At 43.0% G+C, this 20,488-nt stretch overlaps 1 protein-coding gene across 3 annotated transcripts in view; it reads right to left on the bottom strand.

The window, feature by feature from the left end:
• Nucleotides 1–20,488, bottom strand: part of LOC127582257 (ras-specific guanine nucleotide-releasing factor RalGPS1-like) — a 636,204-nt gene that overhangs the window by 361,168 nt on the left and 254,548 nt on the right. For all 3 annotated transcript variants that reach the window (XM_052037419.1, XM_052037422.1, XM_052037421.1), the window contains one exon: nt 18,959–19,085. In XM_052037419.1, the coding sequence (XP_051893379.1) occupies nt 18,959–19,085 (127 nt within the window). The remainder of the gene's footprint in view (nt 1–18,958; nt 19,086–20,488) is intronic.

The following is a 20,488-nucleotide window of genomic DNA, read 5'->3' as shown; positions in this document are numbered from 1 at the left end:
CATTCTCCTATATTCCAAGGAATAAAGTCCTGGCCTGCCCAACCTCTCCCGATAACTCAGGCCCTTGAGTCCTGGCAACACCCTTGACAATCTTCTCTGCACTCTTTCCAGTTTAATGATGCCTTTCCTTTAACAGGGTGACCAAAACTGCACACAATACTCCAAGTGCGGCCTCACCAATGTCTTGTATAACTGCAACATAATGTTGCAGCTTCTATGCTCAGTACCCTGACTGATGAAGGCCAGCGTTCCAAATGCCTTCTTTATCTCTCCACCAAGGGGATAAGTTCATTTGCATTCAAAAAGAGATGTTCAAGTTTGACCACACTTCACAGGAACACAAACTTCCCACTGTAAACTAAACACACTCTGCACACAGAACTTCACCAGCAGCTGGAATAAATCACACTGCCAACAGATCTGTGTACAATCTCACAGTGTATTGAAAGTAAAAGAAATGCACAACTAGATGTATATTTGACAATGTGGTTGAAAACTAAAATGGGCAATGTGGCTCTCAGTCACGTGTAAACATGAGCCCAGAACTGGTTGCCCAACTTCAACATGAGTCCTCCATGCCGGCTTGCTGCCTTCCCCTACGTGGCCTCACTATGACTTTTCACCTGTTTAGATCAACACCTTGTGTATTTACACCAGAAATTAAACCACTTGTGTTCTACAAGAACAACCTGTAAATTTTTTTGTATGTAGCAACAGGCTCCAACTAGTCCCAATAATCTTCAGAGGAGTGTCATGAAGAAAAATCTGATGCCTAGTCATGTTGTAGTAAATGACCTAAAGCTTAGTTAAGGTGAAGTTTTGAGAAAGATTTATCATCAGGGATCTTTCAAAGCTTGTTGAAGAATAACATATTCTGAAGTTATTATTAGATTAAACATCCAAACTAAAATCTGCGAGAACAATCTCAGTAATCAGTCCAAGGTGGAATGCCCGATTTGGAACTCTCAACTGAGGAAAGGAAAAATCAGATGGAACACTGGAGACCCAAGAAAAGTAAAACTTAAAACTAGTTCATATTCATCTGCTCAGGCCCTTGTAACACGACATAAACCACAAGCAATGCACGATCCTGACCGCACAAGGAAACCTCCACAGAGGCCAAATGCAGTCAAAAACGCCATACAAGGGAGCAGCTGGAATTCAAAACTACTTCAATCCACCCCGCACAGCAGACATTGAAAGAAGTATAATTAATTTCCCAGTCAGAAGACATTTGATCCGAATGAAGGCCTGGAGGGAAAGGTGAGCCGTCAGCAACTTTGGTGGGAAAGGAATGGAGAATCATGGAATTGTAGGGCACAGAGGGAGGTCATTGAGCTCATTGAGTTGATGCCAGATCCCAGTAGACCAATTCTGTCAATCTCTTTCCCCAGAGCCCTGCAAATTATTCTCTCTGAAGTAAAGTTGCACTCAGTTGAAGCTGCACACACTCTGTGCATTAGCAAACAGTACAGGGAACAGGAGGTGAGACACATGGGCAAGGAAGTTGGAAGAGCCCATGAGCCAGATGGTTGGGGAACAATGCAAGGTAACGCAGGGGAAGGAATGTCTGCTGTTAGCAAGGAGATCGTGGGGGAAGATTCAGACTCTAATGAACTGTTAGTTTTAATCTCAGCAACAAAGTTCACGAACTCCTCAGGCTCCTTGCTCACTGTAACGCCAGAAGAGAGGTTTAGGGGAGGTGTATGAAATAAAAGCAGATTAGTTACTCGCAAGAAGAGGAATGGCACACTCCCTTTTCCAAAAAGCACTGCAAACGCTGGAAATCTGATATTAAGCAGGAAATATTGCAAATGCTCAATCGCCCTGGCAGTATCTGTGGAGAGAGAAACAGGGTTAGCGTTTCAGGCTGATGATCTTTCACCAGATCTCGGAAAAATCAGAGATAAGATGTGTTTAAAGATGCAGAGAAGGGGAGGAAGGGGCAGAAAAATGACAAAGAAAGATCTGTGATAGGGTGAGAGGTGGCAGAAGAGATGATGGAGCTGGGTGCATTTAGATAGTGCCGAGATTAGCAAATCACATAAGTAATTGACCTTATAGAGGTGTACAAAATCATGAGGGGCATAGATAGGGTGAATGCTCACAGTTTTTTCTTCCAGGAAAAGGGAACCAAGAACTGGAGGGCATATGTTCAAGGTGAGAGGGGAAAGATTTAAAAGGGACCTGAGGGGCAACTTCTTCACGCAGAAGGTGATGCGTACATGGAGTGAACTGCCAGAAGAAGTGGTTGAGGCAGGTACAATAAGGGCATTTAAAAGACATTTGGATAAGTATATAGGCAGGCACGGGAGCGTAGCAGTTAGCGTAATGCTTTATGGCACCAGCGACCCGGGTTCAATTCCAGCCACTGTCTGTAAGGAGTTTGTACGTTCTCTCCGTGTCTGCATGGGTTTCCTCCGGGCGCTCCGGTTTCCTCCCACATTCCAAAGACGTTCAGGTTAAGAAGTTGTGAGCATGCTATGTTGGCGCCGGAAGCGTGGCAACACTTGCGGGCTGCCCCCAGAACACTCCACACAAAAGATGCATTTCACTGTGTGTTTCGACGTACATGTGACTGATAAAGAGATCTTAGATAGGAAAGATTGAGAGGGATATGGACCAAATGCAAGCAAATGAGACTAGCTGAGGTGAGCCCCTTGGTCGGCATGGACAAGTTGAGCCAAAGGACCTGTTTCTGTGCATTATGACTCCAAGGTATGGAAGAGTGTAAAAAGGGGAAGATGACTCCTGCCTAAAATTCCCAGAGGATAAAATAAAAAAGGCTGGAATTGCTAATTCATGATTTTTCTTTACTGAGCACAAAGCTTAATGATTTGCTTCTTCACCAGATTATGAGCTTTCTGTTTTGTAGTTCTAAAACAGAAGCAAAGTGAAAATGGAAGAAAGTTGATCTTGACAACTGGTAGGAAAGAGTATGGTTTAACAAATATCAAATAAAGACCTGACGGAAACATTTGAATCAGAAGTTTTTGTCATTACTTTATCCCAGGAAAGAGCCTGCCAGGAGTTATCTGTTTCTGTTATTTTAAACCTTGAATTATGTTTCTTGATGTGGAAAATCCAGCCCATGTAAAATATCAATAGTATAATCTTCACAGAGACTAAGTAAACTCAAAACTTGTCAGGTTGTTGGCAATGGAGCCAAATAGATTCTTGATTAGTAAGGGCATCAAAGATTACAGGAAGAAGGCAGGAAAATGGGGTTAAGAGGGAAAAATACATCATCCATGATCGAATGGCAGAGCAGACTTGATGGGCTGAATGGCCTAATTCTGCTCCTATGTCTTCTGGTCTTCCAAATTATTTAAGCTTCAGATTGTGGGCATTTTTGATTTGAGCGTCAATACAAAATGAATCATTAATTTGAGTGTTGTTGTTGAAATGTTAGATCCTCCACCGGTTGTACAGCTACTACCCAACATCTCCCCAGCCACCATGCCCTGTGCTAGGTGCTGTTCTGAATTGAGAGCGACTGGTGAGTAAAGAAATGGAGCAGCCAAAAGAAATGTGCAGGCCTATGGTCCCTCGTAAACATCATTGCTCTTCATGGAGCATTCCCACTCTCGTTTCTCCATCCAGAAATGCAACGGATTTATTTACGTTGGAGGTCAGGCTATCCCTACAAGGAGAAGTGAAATCAGGGAGCAACCTACCACTGAGGATCTACATAGCTTTCACTGGAACAAAACTCAGCTGACAGTCACCTCCAGTCCGGGTGTGCTGAACCCTTGCCGGGGGCTAACATGGATTCGTGCTCCTGCTGCTCTGCAGATCTTATTACACGGGCATCAGGCTCGGCGAGTCATACAACAGAGAAACAGGCCCTTCGGCCCACCACATCCATGCTGGCCCATTGCACTCATCTATACTTACCCACTTTTGGTCCATAGCCTTCTATGCCTTGGCTATTCAAGAGCCACTGGAGTGGACAGACTGACACATGAGGAGTAGTTGATTCAGTCAGATCACTATTCACCGCAGTATAGAAGAATGAGAGGGGATCTCACAAAAACCTATGAAATTCTAACAGGACAAGGCAGACTAGGTACAGGGGAGATGTTCCCAATAGCTGGTGAGTCCAGAACTTGGGGCCACAGTCTCAGGGTACAGGGATGCCATTTAGAACTGAAATTTCTTCACCCAGCGGGTGAGGAATCTGTGGAATTCTCCACCACAGCAGGCAGTGGAGGCCAAGTCATTAAATATATTTAAGGAGGGAGATATATTCCTTAACATATATCAAGAGATCTGGGGAGAAGTGAGGACAGGATAGCGAGTTGGATGATTAGCCATGACAGTGTTGAATGGTGATGCAGGACTAAAGAAGTAAATGACCCACTCTTGCTCCTGTTTTTTATGGTTCCATTTTCTTGGCAGGGATGGACACGATGGGCCAAATGTCCTCCTCCTGTGGCATAAATTTCTACAACGATTATTCCGTACAAACATCTCATTTGAACAGCAACACCTCAGACTCGCCTTCATATGTGGGAGGAAGGGGTTAGATCGCCTTAGGCGAGGTTTAAAGGTCGGCACAACATTGTGGGCCGAAGGGCCTGTATTGCGCTGTACTGTTCTATGATTACTGCATTGCTATAGCAGCCTAAGTGGTGCCCACCAGTTTGTGCCCAAGCCTCTCAGAATGAGACAAACTTCAGATACTGAGTGGGGCACCCACTAAACCTCACAGAGGACATTAATTTGGCCACAGGGCCAAGAATGGATGTTGCCGGATCCTGCAAGTTAATTATTTATGAAGAAGAGGAAATATTGGGAACACAGTCAAAAGTAAAATGGGAAGATTGTCATTTTATTGGAAGGAGTTACTCTTTGCAATCCACAAAATCCTCCAATTACATCATAAGATCCGGGAATATTTACAATAGCAACCAGGCGACAACAACCTATGAAATTAAAGGACATACCTCAGAACTTATTAAAACTTGTATGCAAGTTAAAAGTTTCCTCATCAATGGCCAACTTTTCTTTCTCAATTTGAAGCACTGAAGCTCAGTGCAATATTTTCATATGTGCCCACAGTTGCAACATAGCACTCAGAAAAAATGGCCTCATTCCGAGTTCTCCATGCACTCTTTCCAGTTGAACTGCCAGGAATGGAGAAGGTCAGCTTGCCTGCAGCCATTAGAATGGACACAGACGACACTCACTCCCCACCCCTCCAGTGTCTAAGTTGCCAGACCACCTGTCCAAGATGGAAACACAGAAATGACCTCCATCCAATACACTTCACTGACTCCAAGTGCTCCACAACACGCTGAAGAGGCTGTGGAAGCAGCTACAGAAATGCAAGGCTTTCTTTTAAAAGCAACTGGATGAGATCAGTCATTATGTTGTACAGACAATTTTGACAATCTCTATATTCAGCATTGCAACTCCCTGAAGTTTTGTGCCCCAAAGTCTAAAGAAAGACAAATGCATCATTCATGAATAGATGGCAATGTGACAAATGCAGTGAGACTGTGGACACAGAAGGGCCATTTGGTGTTTTAAATGATCTATCATTCAAATAGTGCAAGGCCTTTTGGAACGTCAGTGGTGAAGAGACATTCATCCGATTGTTGTCGGACTTGATCTTTACCAATAAAAGTTCAGGAGCAATGTGGACAGAAAGGCAGCCAGAGAGAATGAATTTTGTTTACAAGAAGGAAGTGAATAAGCAGCATTGAAATGAATGATACTCAGCCAAGTTTGTAAAATCAATAATAGCCAACTGCAATCGGTTACACCTCAGCATGGCTGGAGTTACCCCTGCAACTTAGAGAATTCTCTGCTAAGTCATGGAGCAACAGCATCCAGCTTACATTATTGGTTTACTGTCCTCAGAGTCAGTAGGTTTGTGGTTTCAAGTCCCACTCCAGAGAGATTTGAGAAAAGCCCCTGGCCAACTCTTAAGTGGAATATTGAGGGAGTGCTGCACTGCTTGGGGAATCGTCTTCCAACAAAATGCAAAGCCAAGACAACATTGGCTCTGTCAGGCGAATGCAAAAGATCCCTTGACAAACTGTGACGAGAGGCAGTGATGCCCAGGTGGAATATTGATCTCCCACCAAAGATCATCTAAACTGGTTAACTGACCAATACCACGACTGTTTGTGGGAGCTTGCTACTGTGTTTCTAATGTAACAATAATGGTTACTCTTCAAAAGAGTATTTAATTGGCTGGTTTGGGACACCCAGAGGTTGTGAAAGGTGCTATCAAATTGCAACTCTTTCTTTTTGGAAGTGGCAACAGCTTGCAGGTAGGGCCATAGACTCTTTCTTTGTAATTTACAGTTCTGAGGTGCCTGAGCACACATTTCAGAGGTCCGATGGTGTCAATCGCTGGCAAGCTGAAATGTTTATGTGTGGAACAGTCTCCAGTCCTGTGAGTCATAATGAAAACATGGAAATGTTTATCCCTTGACATGCCTTGTGCACTCTCAGACATAATGGTGAGCGCTGAAAATAATGGCGAGCACTGAAAATAATGGCATACAGCTCATTTATTCAAAAAAGGTAAGTAGCCTTTTTTGGATGGGTGCAATCAGCTTAGATTCAATCACATGGCTTGAATTTTCTTTCCCACTACGAGTTAGTGTCAATCCTCTACACAATCATGCAACTTAGTTGGCTAAAGACATCAGCTGATGTAGGTTAACATCCACAGTGGCAAAATGATACAATCCAATGTGGTAACTACAGAGGAAGCTGTTGAAGATTTGCAACTGAGGTTGGTGCAGATCTTCTGCATCTGGACAGAAGATGCCACTGGTTCCATTGGACCACACAGAGCCAAAGGCAAGGTTGGCTTTGGAAAGCTGAAGATGACTCGAGTTGGCTTCCAGCATCGTCGGGATTTCACCGCCATTGATCACATCTACCACGGGTTCCCATTAGTCATCTGTGCCAATACGTATTGTTACCCAAGTATTAATTGGACAGATGCGGTTAAAACTCCAGGGAGAGGGTACCTTGGCAGCAGAATGACAGTTATCATTCTTTTCCACCCATTAATGAACTAAACATTTAGAAAGCACTTTCCCCTTCCCTTTCAGGATATCCCAAGTAGCTAATGAAGTACTCCTTAGTGCATCACTGTTGTATCGGAAGAAACCAATCAGCCAATCTGCACACAGCAAGATCCCGGAGACAGCAATGTAATAATCGGTTCATCAGTTTTACTGATGCTGATTGAGAAGCACGAATGCACCAGAAACCAGAGGCAGCTGCTCTACTCTTCTTCAACTCAAGATGATTTACAACTGTCCAAGACAGCGTATTGGACTTGCTTCAACATCTCACCTGTTGGTGTGGCACCCCATTGGTGCTGCATTGGAATGTCAGCCTAGATTATGTGTTTAAGTCTCGAGAGTGGGACTTGAACTCACAACATTCTATGCCACAGACAGGACTGCTTCCCACCGAGCCACAGCTGACAATCTGGTTGCTGGGGATCTGAGCTCGTTCCTTTGCATATTGCTATATTTAGTTAACTGCTCCTGTCACTCACTTAGAATCTTCAAAGCAGCTCCTAAGCTGCAGCTACATGTGTGCCACTGGGGTGGGATCGCTCCTTCTCCCTTCCTTGGTGGGAACAGAATGGTCTCCCCTCAGCACTTCCCCCGTGCACTAGATCCAAATCAAAATTTACTTGTACCACACTTGCAGGATTGTGTTCAGTTCTGGGTTGCCACACGGTAGGAAGGGTGTGGTTGCACTGGAGAGAGTGCAGAGGAGATTCACCAGGATGTTGCCTGGATTGGAGAACTTCAGTTACTGGGAGAGATTGGATAGGCTGGGCTTGCTTCCCCTGGAGCAAAGGAGGCTGAGGTGTGATCTGATAGAAGTCTATAAAATTATAAGCAGCATAGATAGGGTAGAGAGAAGCTTTTTCCTTGGTAGGGATATTCAAAACGTAAGGGCATAGGTTTAATCTGAGACAACAGAGTTTTAAAGGGGATTTGTTTTTCTTTTGAGGGGATTTAAAAGGGATTGGAAGTTTTATTTTACACAGAGAGTGGTTGATATCTGGAACTTGCTGCAATCACTATGTTTAAGAGACAATTAGACAGGCACTTAAATAGGCAAAGCATAGAAGGATACAGATCCAAGGTGGGCAAATGGGATTAGTGTAAATGGGTTAAATAGTCAGCATGGATGTGATGGGCTGAAGGGCCTATTTCTGTGCCACACAACTCTTTCATTGACTTCCTTTCAAATGTGAGACACAGCACTCCCACTGCCAAGTTACGGGTTATTTTCATGTTTTCAAGTTGCAAAGACCTGAAAATTATGGATCATTTTATTCCACAGTCACGGGATGTGGATGTCACCAGTAATGCCAGCATTTCCAGTTCATTCCTAATTGCCCCTGAACTTAGGAGTCAATTAAAAGCCACAGATGGACCAGACTGAGTAAGGATTTCCCTTCATGAATGACTACAGTGAATCAAACTCATCTTCATGATATCCCAATGACTTCAAGGTCATCATTACTGATACTAGCGCTTAAAACAGATGTGTTTAATGACTTGAATTTGAGTTCCACAGGTGAGACTCGAACTGCCATCCAAATCAACAGCGCAAGCCTCCACGAAGACACTAGAGCTATATAAAATATTCCATTCCTCCACCACTTCAGACATGAACCAAAAACTTCAAACACTTTCAGTAACCTTGCAACTAGTTTGCTGGGCAACACAGTCGGCATGGATGAGTTGGGCCGAAGGGCCTGTTTCCGTGCTGTATGACTCTGGAATAAAATTCTATCCTGCAGGGTTAAGTGAAGGAATGTTCCAACAGCCAAATGTTAGTGAGGTTATAGGTTTGTACAGTATTCATAATCTAATCATGCATTGACTGTGCATGTATCTTTTAATGCCTCACCTAGTTTTATGGAAGTGGATCTATTTTCTATCTCATAAAGCTGGTTCATTTGACAAGTTAAAGCAGGTTTAAGGTACCAATGGAAATAAGCGACTGGCGTGCCTTCACACTCAATGTAACAAAGAGGAGAACCAACCATAAGGCACCAGCATTTGAAGTCACAAAATGCTGGACAAAAATATCCTCTTGCTTTGATGGTCGAAGGATATCAATGGTTACACATTTATTTGTATTCACACCTCGCTAATTGTGTGTCTGGTTACCAGGAGGGCAGGCATGGTAGTGTAGCGGTTAGCGTAACACTATTACAGCGCCAGCAACCAGTGCTCAATTCCCGCCGCTGTCTGTAAGGAGTTTGTACGTTCTCCGTGTCTGCTTGGGTTTCCTCCGGGTGCTCCGGTTTCCTCCCACATTCCAAAGACGTACGGGTTAGGAAGTTGTGGGCGTGCTATGTTGGCACTGGAAGCGTGGCAACACTTGCGGGCTGCCCCCAGAACACTCTGCGCAAAAAGATGCATTTCACTGTGTGTTTCGATGTACATGTGACTAATAAAGATATCTTATCTTAATCCAACAGAACGTTTACTTCATTGTGCATCATGAACTGCAACTTTGAAGGGAACAGAAATTGACTTTAGCCCTCATAGAAACGATTATGCATTCTCTTCAAAAATTATTCTTGAACTAAATATGAATGTAGTAAAGGCCTTCTAAACAGCATAAGATGATATTCTTTCATTTAACTTACTTAAGCATTACTTACCCAAGAGTCCAATACAAATACTCCAATACGAGGTATTGTCAGTGGTCACAGTATTTATAAAGGGAGGCTAAGTTTCAAGGCTGACTCAAATTGCAAACTCCCCTCATGGAACAACCAGTTTACACTGCAGATTATTAATTACAAATAATTTTTAAGACAACTCCCCGCTCTGAGCCAAAATAGGAGAAAGAAGAACACTGCTGTATTCAGCAACTTGTTTGTTAATATGCTTCAAAATTCACACTTGAACTGCAGATATAAAATTGAACACATTTGGTAATATTGCTTACGGTACTTTCACACCAAGTTCATGCGCATGGCTCAGCAAGTGATTTTGAAGCATTTTGTTGAAAGTTGGAGATTAATTTTAGGTTATAGGAGGACTTTGATTAGCATGGACTTTTAAAAAAATCATTTACAGAATGTAAATGTCACCGGCAAGGTGATGCCTATCACAAGTTCCCCTCAAGGTGAAGGTGGTGAGTTCCTGTTTTAACTGCCACAGTAGGTGCTGTGAAGTGAGATATTTGACAGGTAGACCCAATGGCGGTGAAGGAATGGAGATGCATATCCAAGGCTGGTGTGCAACTTGGAGAACCTTCAGGCAGTCCTTTTCATGAGCCTGCTGCTCTTGGTGGTAGAGGGAGCAGGTTTCAGAGAAACCTTGGCAAGTGACTGCAGTCCATTTTGAAGATGGCACACACTGGAGCTTCACTGATATACCCACCTGTCATATCAGATCAGATCAGATATCTTTATTAGTCACATGTACATCAAAACACAGTGCAATACATCTTTTGCGTGGAGTGTTCTGGGGGCAGCCCGCAAGTGTCGCCACGCTTCCGGCGCCAACATAGCGTGCCCACAACTTCCTAACCCATACGCCTTTGGAATGTGGGAGGAAACTGGAGCACCCAGAGGAAACCCACGCAGGCACAGGGAGAACGTACAAACTCCTTACAGACAGCGGCAGGAGTTGAACCTGGGTCGCTGGCGCTGTAAAGCATTACGTTAACCGCTATGCTACTGTACACAGGCCCAATGTTAATCTTCATTTGACCTTCATGATTTGCAGTAGAGAATGACAGTTTATAAAGGGAATTATCTCTGCATCTAAGATTACATACATCAGAAATACTTCTCAATATAGTGCCCTGCCAAAATAAACCCAGAAATACTATGTTAAAATAGTATTCCTTCAATATCAGATTGCACAAAAGTCTAATTTTAAGATCAGACTGTAAATGCTTAAATGTCAAGATGGCCTTCACCAAAAAGTCATATTGGTAAGGACCTCAGCTACAAGAAGCACTGCAGAGCCTCACTGCAACATTCATAAACAATTCCATATTGGAAGAGAACAAAATTGGTGACTTATGTCTCATCCTGCCACACAGATGTTTCAAAGCATTTCATACACGGGATAACTTTTAAAGTGTGGTGGTAATTATTCAGGAAAACACACTGCCCTTCTAGTAACATCTAGGAACCATGAAATCAAAAGCAGATGGGCGATTTTCAATATTTACCCATGAGGTATTCAAAGATCTGAAGGTTCTTATAACTCTACAAAGTGCAAGGGAGCACTGTGTAATGGGTACCACACCGTAACAAGGGTGTGGATGTGCTGATGGCCCAACCTGGTACCTGGATTCCAAGACTTACTTCCAAGGAGAGGTTGCATTAACTGGGCTATATTCCCTGGATTTCAAAGGCAATCTGACCAAAGTTTTCAGGATATCAAGGGAAACTGACTTTTCTTGCTCAAGACTGGACGGATGAGGGTGAAAATTCCAACCAGGAGCATCCTACACAGGGGATGGTAAAAATTTGTAACTCTTCTATAAATGCCAAGTTGAACGGTCAGTTTTAAATCTGAAGTTGATAAGATTGTTGTCAACCAAAGGTATGAAGGGACATGGGCAAAAGGAAGGAACATGGAGATGGGTTGCTGATCTTATTGACCGGTAGCAAGAGCTAAATTTTAATACCCCTTAAGAGATAAATAAACGGGAAACTTATACTGATTATCAAAAAAACTATTATAATCTATCCAGGGTTAGATGGAATCGGTAGAAGGCTATCTTCAAAATCTTTTCAAATTCAAATGGTAGACTTTGGCAAAAAAAATTGTAACAATTTTCAAAATGAGGAAGTAAGCCTTGTTGAGATTGCACAGGGCTTTGTAACTGCTGGGGCATTGGGTGATGGGTGATGGTTGGCTTCTGTCCCCAAAGTGGTGCCAAGTAGATACATCGGACTTATCCCTGGGGCAAAGCGGTGTGAGGAGGTTCAGACAGTTCCATGCTTACTGGAGTTTAGAAGAACAAGAGGTGAGTCACTGAGACACACATGATCCCAAGAAAGATTGACAGGGTCGCTGGTGGAAGGATGGGGACCCTAGAACCAGTGAGCACAACCGAAGAGTAAACAGGCAGCCAATAAGGACTCGGGTAAGAAGACACTTCTTCATTGGAGGTTGCAAATGTTGTACTTCTCTGCCTTAGAAATCTGTGGCTGCTCTATTATTGAGTACATTCAAGATCAGATTTGGTAGAATCTTTTTTTTAGAAAGGAGAATTAAGTGTCATGGGATTGGGCAGGAAACTGGAGCTGAGGCATGATCACATTGGATGGAAGAGAAAGCTCAAGGGACAATCTGGCCAACTCCAGCTTCATGTTCCTATGCTCTGGGTTTATATTACTAAGGCATTAAACAAAGTCTAGCCACTTTTCCAGCCAGCCTCAGCATCCCATGACCTCTGCCATAGATGCAAGCAAGCCCAAACCCCAATGGGATGCCAGCGAAGGGAAGGCCAGATTGTCTTTCGCTACACTTACGTCTAGCTTACAGGAAGCACACATCTAACTACTCCTAAGACACCACCTTTCATTCATCTGCGACTCAACAGTAGATGGATCCCATAGGACATCAAAGCAACATCTGGCTCCTGGCAATGAGATTAATGGGATGTTAGGTTGTATATAAAATAAGGCACAGAGCACAGATCAAAGTAGGTAATCTTCCACAATATAAACCATGAGCTGGGCTCCTGCTGGAAGGCTGTACACACTTCTGCATCCCACGTTACTGAAAGGATACAGTTTAGCTGGAAAAGACTGAAGGAATTACTAAAAGCTTAAGAGGACTCGAAGAGAGAAAGAATGGGTGAACAAGGATGTTGTTTACTGGTGAGAAAAGTGTGGGACAATGTGATTGAGCTCTGCAAAAGAACAGGGTTAAGTGGTGTACATGATTGGACACATCTGCTGGGCCTGAATGTTCCAGTTTTGTTTGTGGTTCCAATTTGGTTCAGGGGCATCTTTCTGGTTATTATCATTGTTTGGACAACTCAGGTGCTTTCAGTTACTTAAAAAGAAGTAGGCAAATAAATCAACTTTTGGTTTCTATAATAAATTGCAACTGGTAATAAGAATCGTAAAAACAGCTTCTTTCGTATGACTTTAAGAGCAGGAACTTTTGTCTAGGTTTTAACTTCAGGACTTGTAACCAGTACAATGCACTGCGCTAGAAAAAATATAGTTCCAAGATGTCATCCAGGAACGTTGTGGGCAGGATGTTGTTATGTGTCCCACAGTTTGACTATTATTTCCTCGATCACAGACAGGAAAGGTGTAAAGGTGCCACTTGTGTATCAGGTGACCACAGCAGCCATCAACAATCTTTATCTCACTTCTGGTTGTGGTTGAAGCCTGATTGTTTAGTTGTAGGGTCATACACAAGGTATTTTGCTTGTAGTCCAAGTTTTCCTCCAAGATTAGTCTGCACATTCAAAGTTTTTACCATTCTGGGTTCCTCAGTCCTTCCAACCCACATCCGCAACCCATTCCCACCTTGTAACATCACTGACCAACAAAGCGCATTACATGTCATAATGAATGCAAAATTAAAACAGAAAACGCTGGAGATGTTCAGGTCAGGCAGCACCTGTGGATAGAGAAACAGGGGTAATGTTTCAAGTTGACAAGCTTTCGTCAAAGTTCATCAACCTGAAATGTTGATTCTGTTTCTCCCGTCACAGGGGCTGTCTGGCTCGTTGAGTAGTTCCAACATTTTCCGCTTTCACTTCAGATTTAAAGCATCTGTGCTTTATTGCCTTTCGAACACAACAGGAGCTATTGGCCATTCATCTCAGTGTAATGAACACATTTCAAAAGCCACATCCTTGAAGCCCATGTTACCGAGATGGAGGTTTATTGATATTTAAAAAAAAATTCAAGCCTGGCTGAAAAAAATCAACCTTAGATAATGGAACAAACAAACAATGATGCAAATTTGATATTGATTATTAATATTATTAACTTGATTTGAAATTTTCAGCATTTAAGTTTGGGGTTGGTGTTTTGGTTTGGCAAACCTGGGTCTCTTTGATTATTCAAACAAACGTCTTTATAAAGCACAATCTGAAATTGGTAGCAAGAACAATTACAGACTTGACATTTATTAAATCAACATTTTCTTTCACAAAATCAGCAACAACTTTCACTTTTTCCCCCATTCCTCCCTACACTTTTACTCTTCTAGTCTTTTCCACACCATCATGTCACTGAGCAGTGGGATTTGTCAGTGATTAATACGAGCACTCTTAAAACAAGATGAGCGAATATTTAAATTCTGCTTGGCTGACATTTATTGCTGGAAAAAGAATTAAAGAGTGGCTTTCCCAGTTGGCACTGAGTTGGGGGAGGTATGAGGGAACTAGTTTTAATGAATCGGAAAACTTGGGTCCCCATTTCTAAAGTGGGAAATCAGGGAAGAGATATTAAAGCAGGACCCTCCATCTGTTTCATGTAAAATTAGACAAGTATTATTGAATACAACTGCCAGGACAGATGGCGTGGATATGTGGTCCCTGCAAGTGTTGAGGTTTTCTCTTTCACATCGAGAAATGTGCCAAAGTGAAGCAGGAATGAAGCCTCCGCTGTAAATACCAAGACCGTACGCTACTCCTGTGTAGCAATGGCAGATGGAACCGGAAAATTAGAGTCTGACTTGGTTCGGTACTTAAAAGCGGTTCAAGCGAAGTTCTTAGCCACAGTCTGTCTAGAATCGCAGGCTAAATGTGGCACTAGATTAATCATACACAGCTTGTAGGCCTTCTGTCAAAACCTCCACAAAGGGTTTAAGCACATGAGTTCAGTTCAGCAAGGAACTTAGTAGAAGCCATAACATAAAGCTGCGAGTTCAGTTTTCCCACTCACACAATCCATCACGTCCATTTGGTGGCACAGAGCTACGCTCCGATTACCGAGAATATTTAGCACCTCAACTTACTGCTTCCTCCCTCTTACTTGTGCAAGAGAGGGGAAGCACTTTACTTTGGGCTGGCCACGTCATTCACATACATGACGCCGGATTCCTGAAATGCTTCCCTCTCGAGTTCTGCTGTGGGAGGAGATTACCAGGTGGACGGAGAGAAAAGAAAATTCAAGAGTGGGCCCCTTGGACAAGTGCAGCAACCTCACCGACTCTTGCGAACCTCTGACCCACGTCTTCTCAAAGCGGAGAAGGAATATTCGGAATTGTATTCAGAGCCTTGAGGTCATGCATCAGGAGCTCACAGAAGCCCTGCGTCAGTGATGGAAGGGACTCACCAGTTCACAAACTACCCACCCGCATGGCCCATCTGCCTGTGGTTCCAGATTAACCTCATCAACTACCTCAGAGCCGAAGCAAATCATCCTTGATCCTCAAGGACTGAGAGAAGAGGGAGAATGCAGGCTGGACAAACACTGTGGTGTGATGGCTACTCCTTTGAACACAGGCTCAGAACTAATACTTATTTGGGAGCAGTCCACAATCCCTCCCAATGAATCTGTTGGGTCTACATAGCATGTCAGGTAGCACGGGAGGAAAGAGAAGCATTCGTCAGCCTCAAACCCAAAACCTTCACTCTGTTCCACACCCCACAACCACAGAGAAGCATGCTAAATGCTCCCAGCATTTTCTGCTAACATTTCAGATTTCCAGTACTTTGCTTTCTAAGTAAGATCTCAGGTTAGCAAGTTGCCCCCAGTTTCCCTGAAGGGGTTCTTACCCAAACGCTGAGAGATCCAGGATGGATAAGGCAGCTTTTCATTAATATCGACACCGCCCTTTCTCTGCCGGCATTCATTGACTTGCTCTCCATTTCTTTTCCAGTTTCCCGGTGTACGGCTTTTCCCAACATTGTTTTATTTCCAACCATTTCACATCAGGTGTGTCCGGTTTCTAAATTGTTCCTATGTTTTTATTGCAGTATTTTAAGCACTTGCAACATGCTGAGCACTCGCTGTGTGTAAAACATACCAATGTTAATCCTTAACTGGCCTGATACCTGTGTAAATGTACATCTCCTGCCCTATTCCTATTTACTTTGAGGTTCTGAGTATCTCTTCCATACTGTTTACCAGTGCACCTTAGATGGGGCCACTCTACATGTTGGACCCTGGGTGATCCACTTTCCCTCTCCTCAACGTCATCTACAGGAGGAGGGAAGCAACATTTGGGCCAGCAATCAGGGTCCACGTGTAGGTTGATCGCATTCAGTACAAAAAGAGGACAGAAGGAAAAGCTAAGTGCTGGAAACATGAGATGCAAGACCAGAGTGGCTGATTGTACAAAACTGTTGAATTCAGTGTTGAGTCCTGACAGCTGTAATGTGCCAAGTCAGAGGAGGAGGTGCTGTTCCTGGAGCTTACGTTGAGTTTCACTAGAACAATGCATGAGGGCAAAGACAGAGAGATCGGAGTGGGATTGTGGTGGAGAATTAGTGACCGATGGCTGGAGGTTCAATGACATCCCTGTGGCCACCCAATGTGCATTGGGTTTCATCAGTGTAGAGGAGACCACGTCATGAGCAACAGACTGGTATTGGTTTATCATTGTCACGTGTACCAAGATACAGTGAAAAGCTTTTGTTTTGTGTGCCAGATCATGCCAGACATAATTGCATCAAGAAAATATAAAGAAAAACCAGAATGCAGAATATATTGCAGTTACAGAGAAAGTGCAGTGCAGGTAGACAAAGTGCAAGGGCCATGATGAAGTAGATTGGGAGATCAAGAGTTCAACTTTAGCCCACTGCTCTTGGTGGTAGAGGGAGCAGCTTTCAGAGGTACTGCCAAGGAAGCCTTGGCTTGTGACTGCAGTGCATTTCGAAGATGGCATACACTCTGAAAGCTGCTGCCTTTACTCCACCTGCCTTCAAACAGGCCCCAGGCTAATCTTCATTTGACCTTGATGATTTGAGGAAAAGAAAGATGGTTTATAAAAGGAATTATCTCTATATCTAAGATTACATACGTCAGAAATACCTCTCAATATAGTAACCAGCCAAAATAAATCCAGAGAAATCTTGAGTTATTTTGCACATACGTCATATATTAAAATAGCATTTCCACAATATCAGATTCCATAAAAGTCTAATTTTAAAATGAGACCATAGGTGTCTATATGTCAAAATGCCCTTCAGCAGAGAGACATATTTGAAGTACATGAAGAACTGTGGGGCTTCCTTACGAATGCAACATTCATTATCAATTTGGATTGGAAGAGAATACAGAAAAAGCAATGATAAAGTGGTACAGAGACCACCTGTGATGTTTTCAGGATGTAATGAAGGCACTATTTAAATTCATCTCTTCTATCTTTATAAACTTTGCTGCTTCCTTCTACAGTGAAAAAACAGTCCCTCCAACCTTGCCTCATTACTGATGGAAACAGGCAGACAAACCTTCAGAACTTCACACAACAGCGCACGATATGTTCATGGTTTATTCTGTGGACAGTGAGAATAATTCACAGATACCTCTGTTCTCATCAGTGATCAGAGTTGTGCTGATGGCAGGGGGAAAGGTTGTGAATAGCCTGTCCCGTGGAGGAGAGAGCAGCCAACAAACTCCCATGTGTACCTCCATCTGTTGTACTCCTGAACTTGCTGTCAGGTTTCCACCACTGAACCATAAGCAGTGATACCCCGACCATTATTCCCTCCACACACTCTGGCCCATTACATTGCGGAATAAACAGTTTGAGCTTCGTCTTCAATTTGTAGACATCAATGTCAACTGCATGCAATGTTGGTGATAACAAACACCTCTCATCATCTAATGAAACAGCAAAACTGAGAGGGTGAGGCAAAAGTGCAAATTCGTAACACACCGCTTGAGCTGGAGATGTTTAACAGAAATGCAAGATTGGATTACTGGCTTGTGACATATTAAAGTACAATCTGTAGTCTTTTCAGTATAAGCCTGACACCTCTTCCTGTTGCAATGATATTTCAGTGCACATTCAAAGATCAAAACATTAACAATGCAATGCAGAATAAAAAGGATTATAGATCTGATGACTTGTTTCTGGTTTCTGATACAGCACTACCAATCAACATTATTACCTGTTTGACTTTTATGATGAAATACAAAAAAGTTTATTGTCTTGTATGGCTAGAAACTCTCTTGATCTGAGATGAATTAAGCTTACAAGATTCAAAGGGTTCAAGAGGTTGAAACTAGTCTTTAAAACGATCTGGCTTACAGCTGTTGTGAAGAGCCATTGGAATCCTCATTCAGGAACCTTCCTGGGGATCAGCATTTATTACATAATAAAAATGACTTTCTGTCTGAAATCTGAGACGCTGGGCCTTTTGCTAATGACCCACATCAATAAACAAGTCAGCAAAATAAAAATGAAAATTAAATCTGGAGAACCAGGAGGATTACAAGACATATATAACAGCTAACATCACACTCTGATTTCAATCTGACCAGTGATCTCTCAAACCACAGATCTTAAATCTAAAGCTCTCGTCAAACGTTCAAGTACAGGGATGAGTGGAAACATACCCTGCCAGTATTTGCAATCACCTGCACTCCTCTGCCCAATAACCAAGTTCAGTAGCAGATACACAAACAACGAACTGTGTACCAAGTCATATAACATGGATGCACATTAATCAGACAACGCAATTGCACTTGTTGCGTCAAACTAAGCCACAATGAGGCATCAACGTTCTGAGATTAAACCTCTTTGCGTCTTCATGCACTTTTTTCTGGGGAATGGTTCTATTTTCATCTCCCACAAGAAGCAATCAATCATCTCTGGTGGAGAGAGACAGTATTTCAGCAGAGAAAGTGGGATCACTACAGCTGAGACTCGACAGTCCTATGAATCACCAGCCTGATTTTTTTTTCCAATGATGCACTTCAAAAACACCACAATATTCTTTCAGCCTTTGCACATCTGGAGCTGGTTTACACGGTACAACCAGGCATCTGACTCACCCAAGTAGGGGATACAGGGAACCATCCTCAAGCTGCTGATAAATTCGCGCATTCTCTTGTAGTTGTCTTCCTTAGTCACCAAGTAATCCAGCTTCTCAAACATGGCTTTGTCTTTCCGACTGACCAACTGCAAAATAAGACATAAACTTAAATGTCTGGTTGCCTTATTAAACAGAAGTCAAAGAGGAAGTGTGGTGTTAACCAGGGCTCACACCCTGTTGGTACTACTCCTCCTGTCCGACCACAGAGACTAAACAGACTTATCACATTGATGGGAGAGGACTCAGGAAAACCACGCGAAGAAGGTTTAACCTGGAAGGCTGTTCGGAAATCAGCCACGATGAGAAGGAAGTTGCAGCATCTAAAAGTCACCGTCACTTTAATGTGAGCATTAGCGGAATGTGAAGTATAAGGCGACGGATAAGTATCATGCCATCGCCTAAACGTAGGTCCAGTGAGATGGAGCAGGCCAAGACTGGTGTGGCAGTTTGGGGTGAGATTTAGAATGCGAGATGGTGGTTACCTCTAAGAGTGCTCTTGGCCAACATGAGAGACACAGGCATCCTGTGCTGCTCGTCACCAAAAGAGCCTTAGTGAACTTGAGGGTGTGAGGTACACCAATAAAGGGTAGGTTGTCGTCAGCATGGACAGAAGAGGAAATGGTTAAACTTTTAGAAATGGAGAGGAAACACACTGGCCAGAGGAGTATGGCTTGGTCTTTTGCGAAGTGGACGATAGTCAGGAACAGAATTGATGGAAGGGAAAAGAGTGAAAGATTTGTACATGGTCGTCTCAGCCAGGTATGGGAAAAGTTAGTAAGATGCTTCCAAATATGGAAAACAGCAAAACAGAGACAAATGAAAGCAGATAGTTTGGTAGGAACACAATTCCCCAAAGCAAATGACTCAAGTAAAGTGGGACATTATTTCCAAAGTCTGGGTGAATCTTGTTTGGAACAGGGTGCGGTGAAAGTAACAGGGGCTGCACTTCAAAGGTGGCAGCAATTTTGTAGACAATTGGGTGGGATTCTGCTTCTGATGACCCTTGTTTGCTGTTCTGCCTTTTCCTCTCCACCTACTTCCCTTTCCAATTCCGACGAAGCAAAGCGTTAAGGCACCAAAAAGCTCCCCCATCTTTTTGCTCTCCACCAGAGGCCTGGTGGCGAGCTGGCTGCCCGGATTCAATGCGGCAACATTCTACGATACAATGACAGGACGACTTTAATTCAGGTTTTCAGCAATTCATTACTTTATCTGGCATTCCGAAATTATAACAGATCAGCTGGGAGTTAGTGCAAGCTTTTGTATTGGTTCAACAACCTAATCAAATTGATTAAATCTCCTCAGTGTGATTAACAAAGTGACTTGTGAACTGGTTCTATCTTCTTAAAACAATGCCCATGTACAATATTGGTGTAGGTTCCGTAATAAATTGTTGGATGTTATGTTAGCTTCATCTATTCCTCTTCTGAAGTCCATGTGACTTTGCTGAGCTCCAGTAATGCTGTATTCTCAAACTGCAATTCCATGT

The sequence above is a fragment of the Pristis pectinata genome, chromosome 23 (genome assembly GCF_009764475.1).
Source record: "Pristis pectinata isolate sPriPec2 chromosome 23, sPriPec2.1.pri, whole genome shotgun sequence".
Classification (NCBI taxonomy): domain Eukaryota; kingdom Metazoa; phylum Chordata; class Chondrichthyes; order Rhinopristiformes; family Pristidae; genus Pristis; species Pristis pectinata.
This window is presented reverse-complemented; position numbering and strand designations above follow the sequence as displayed.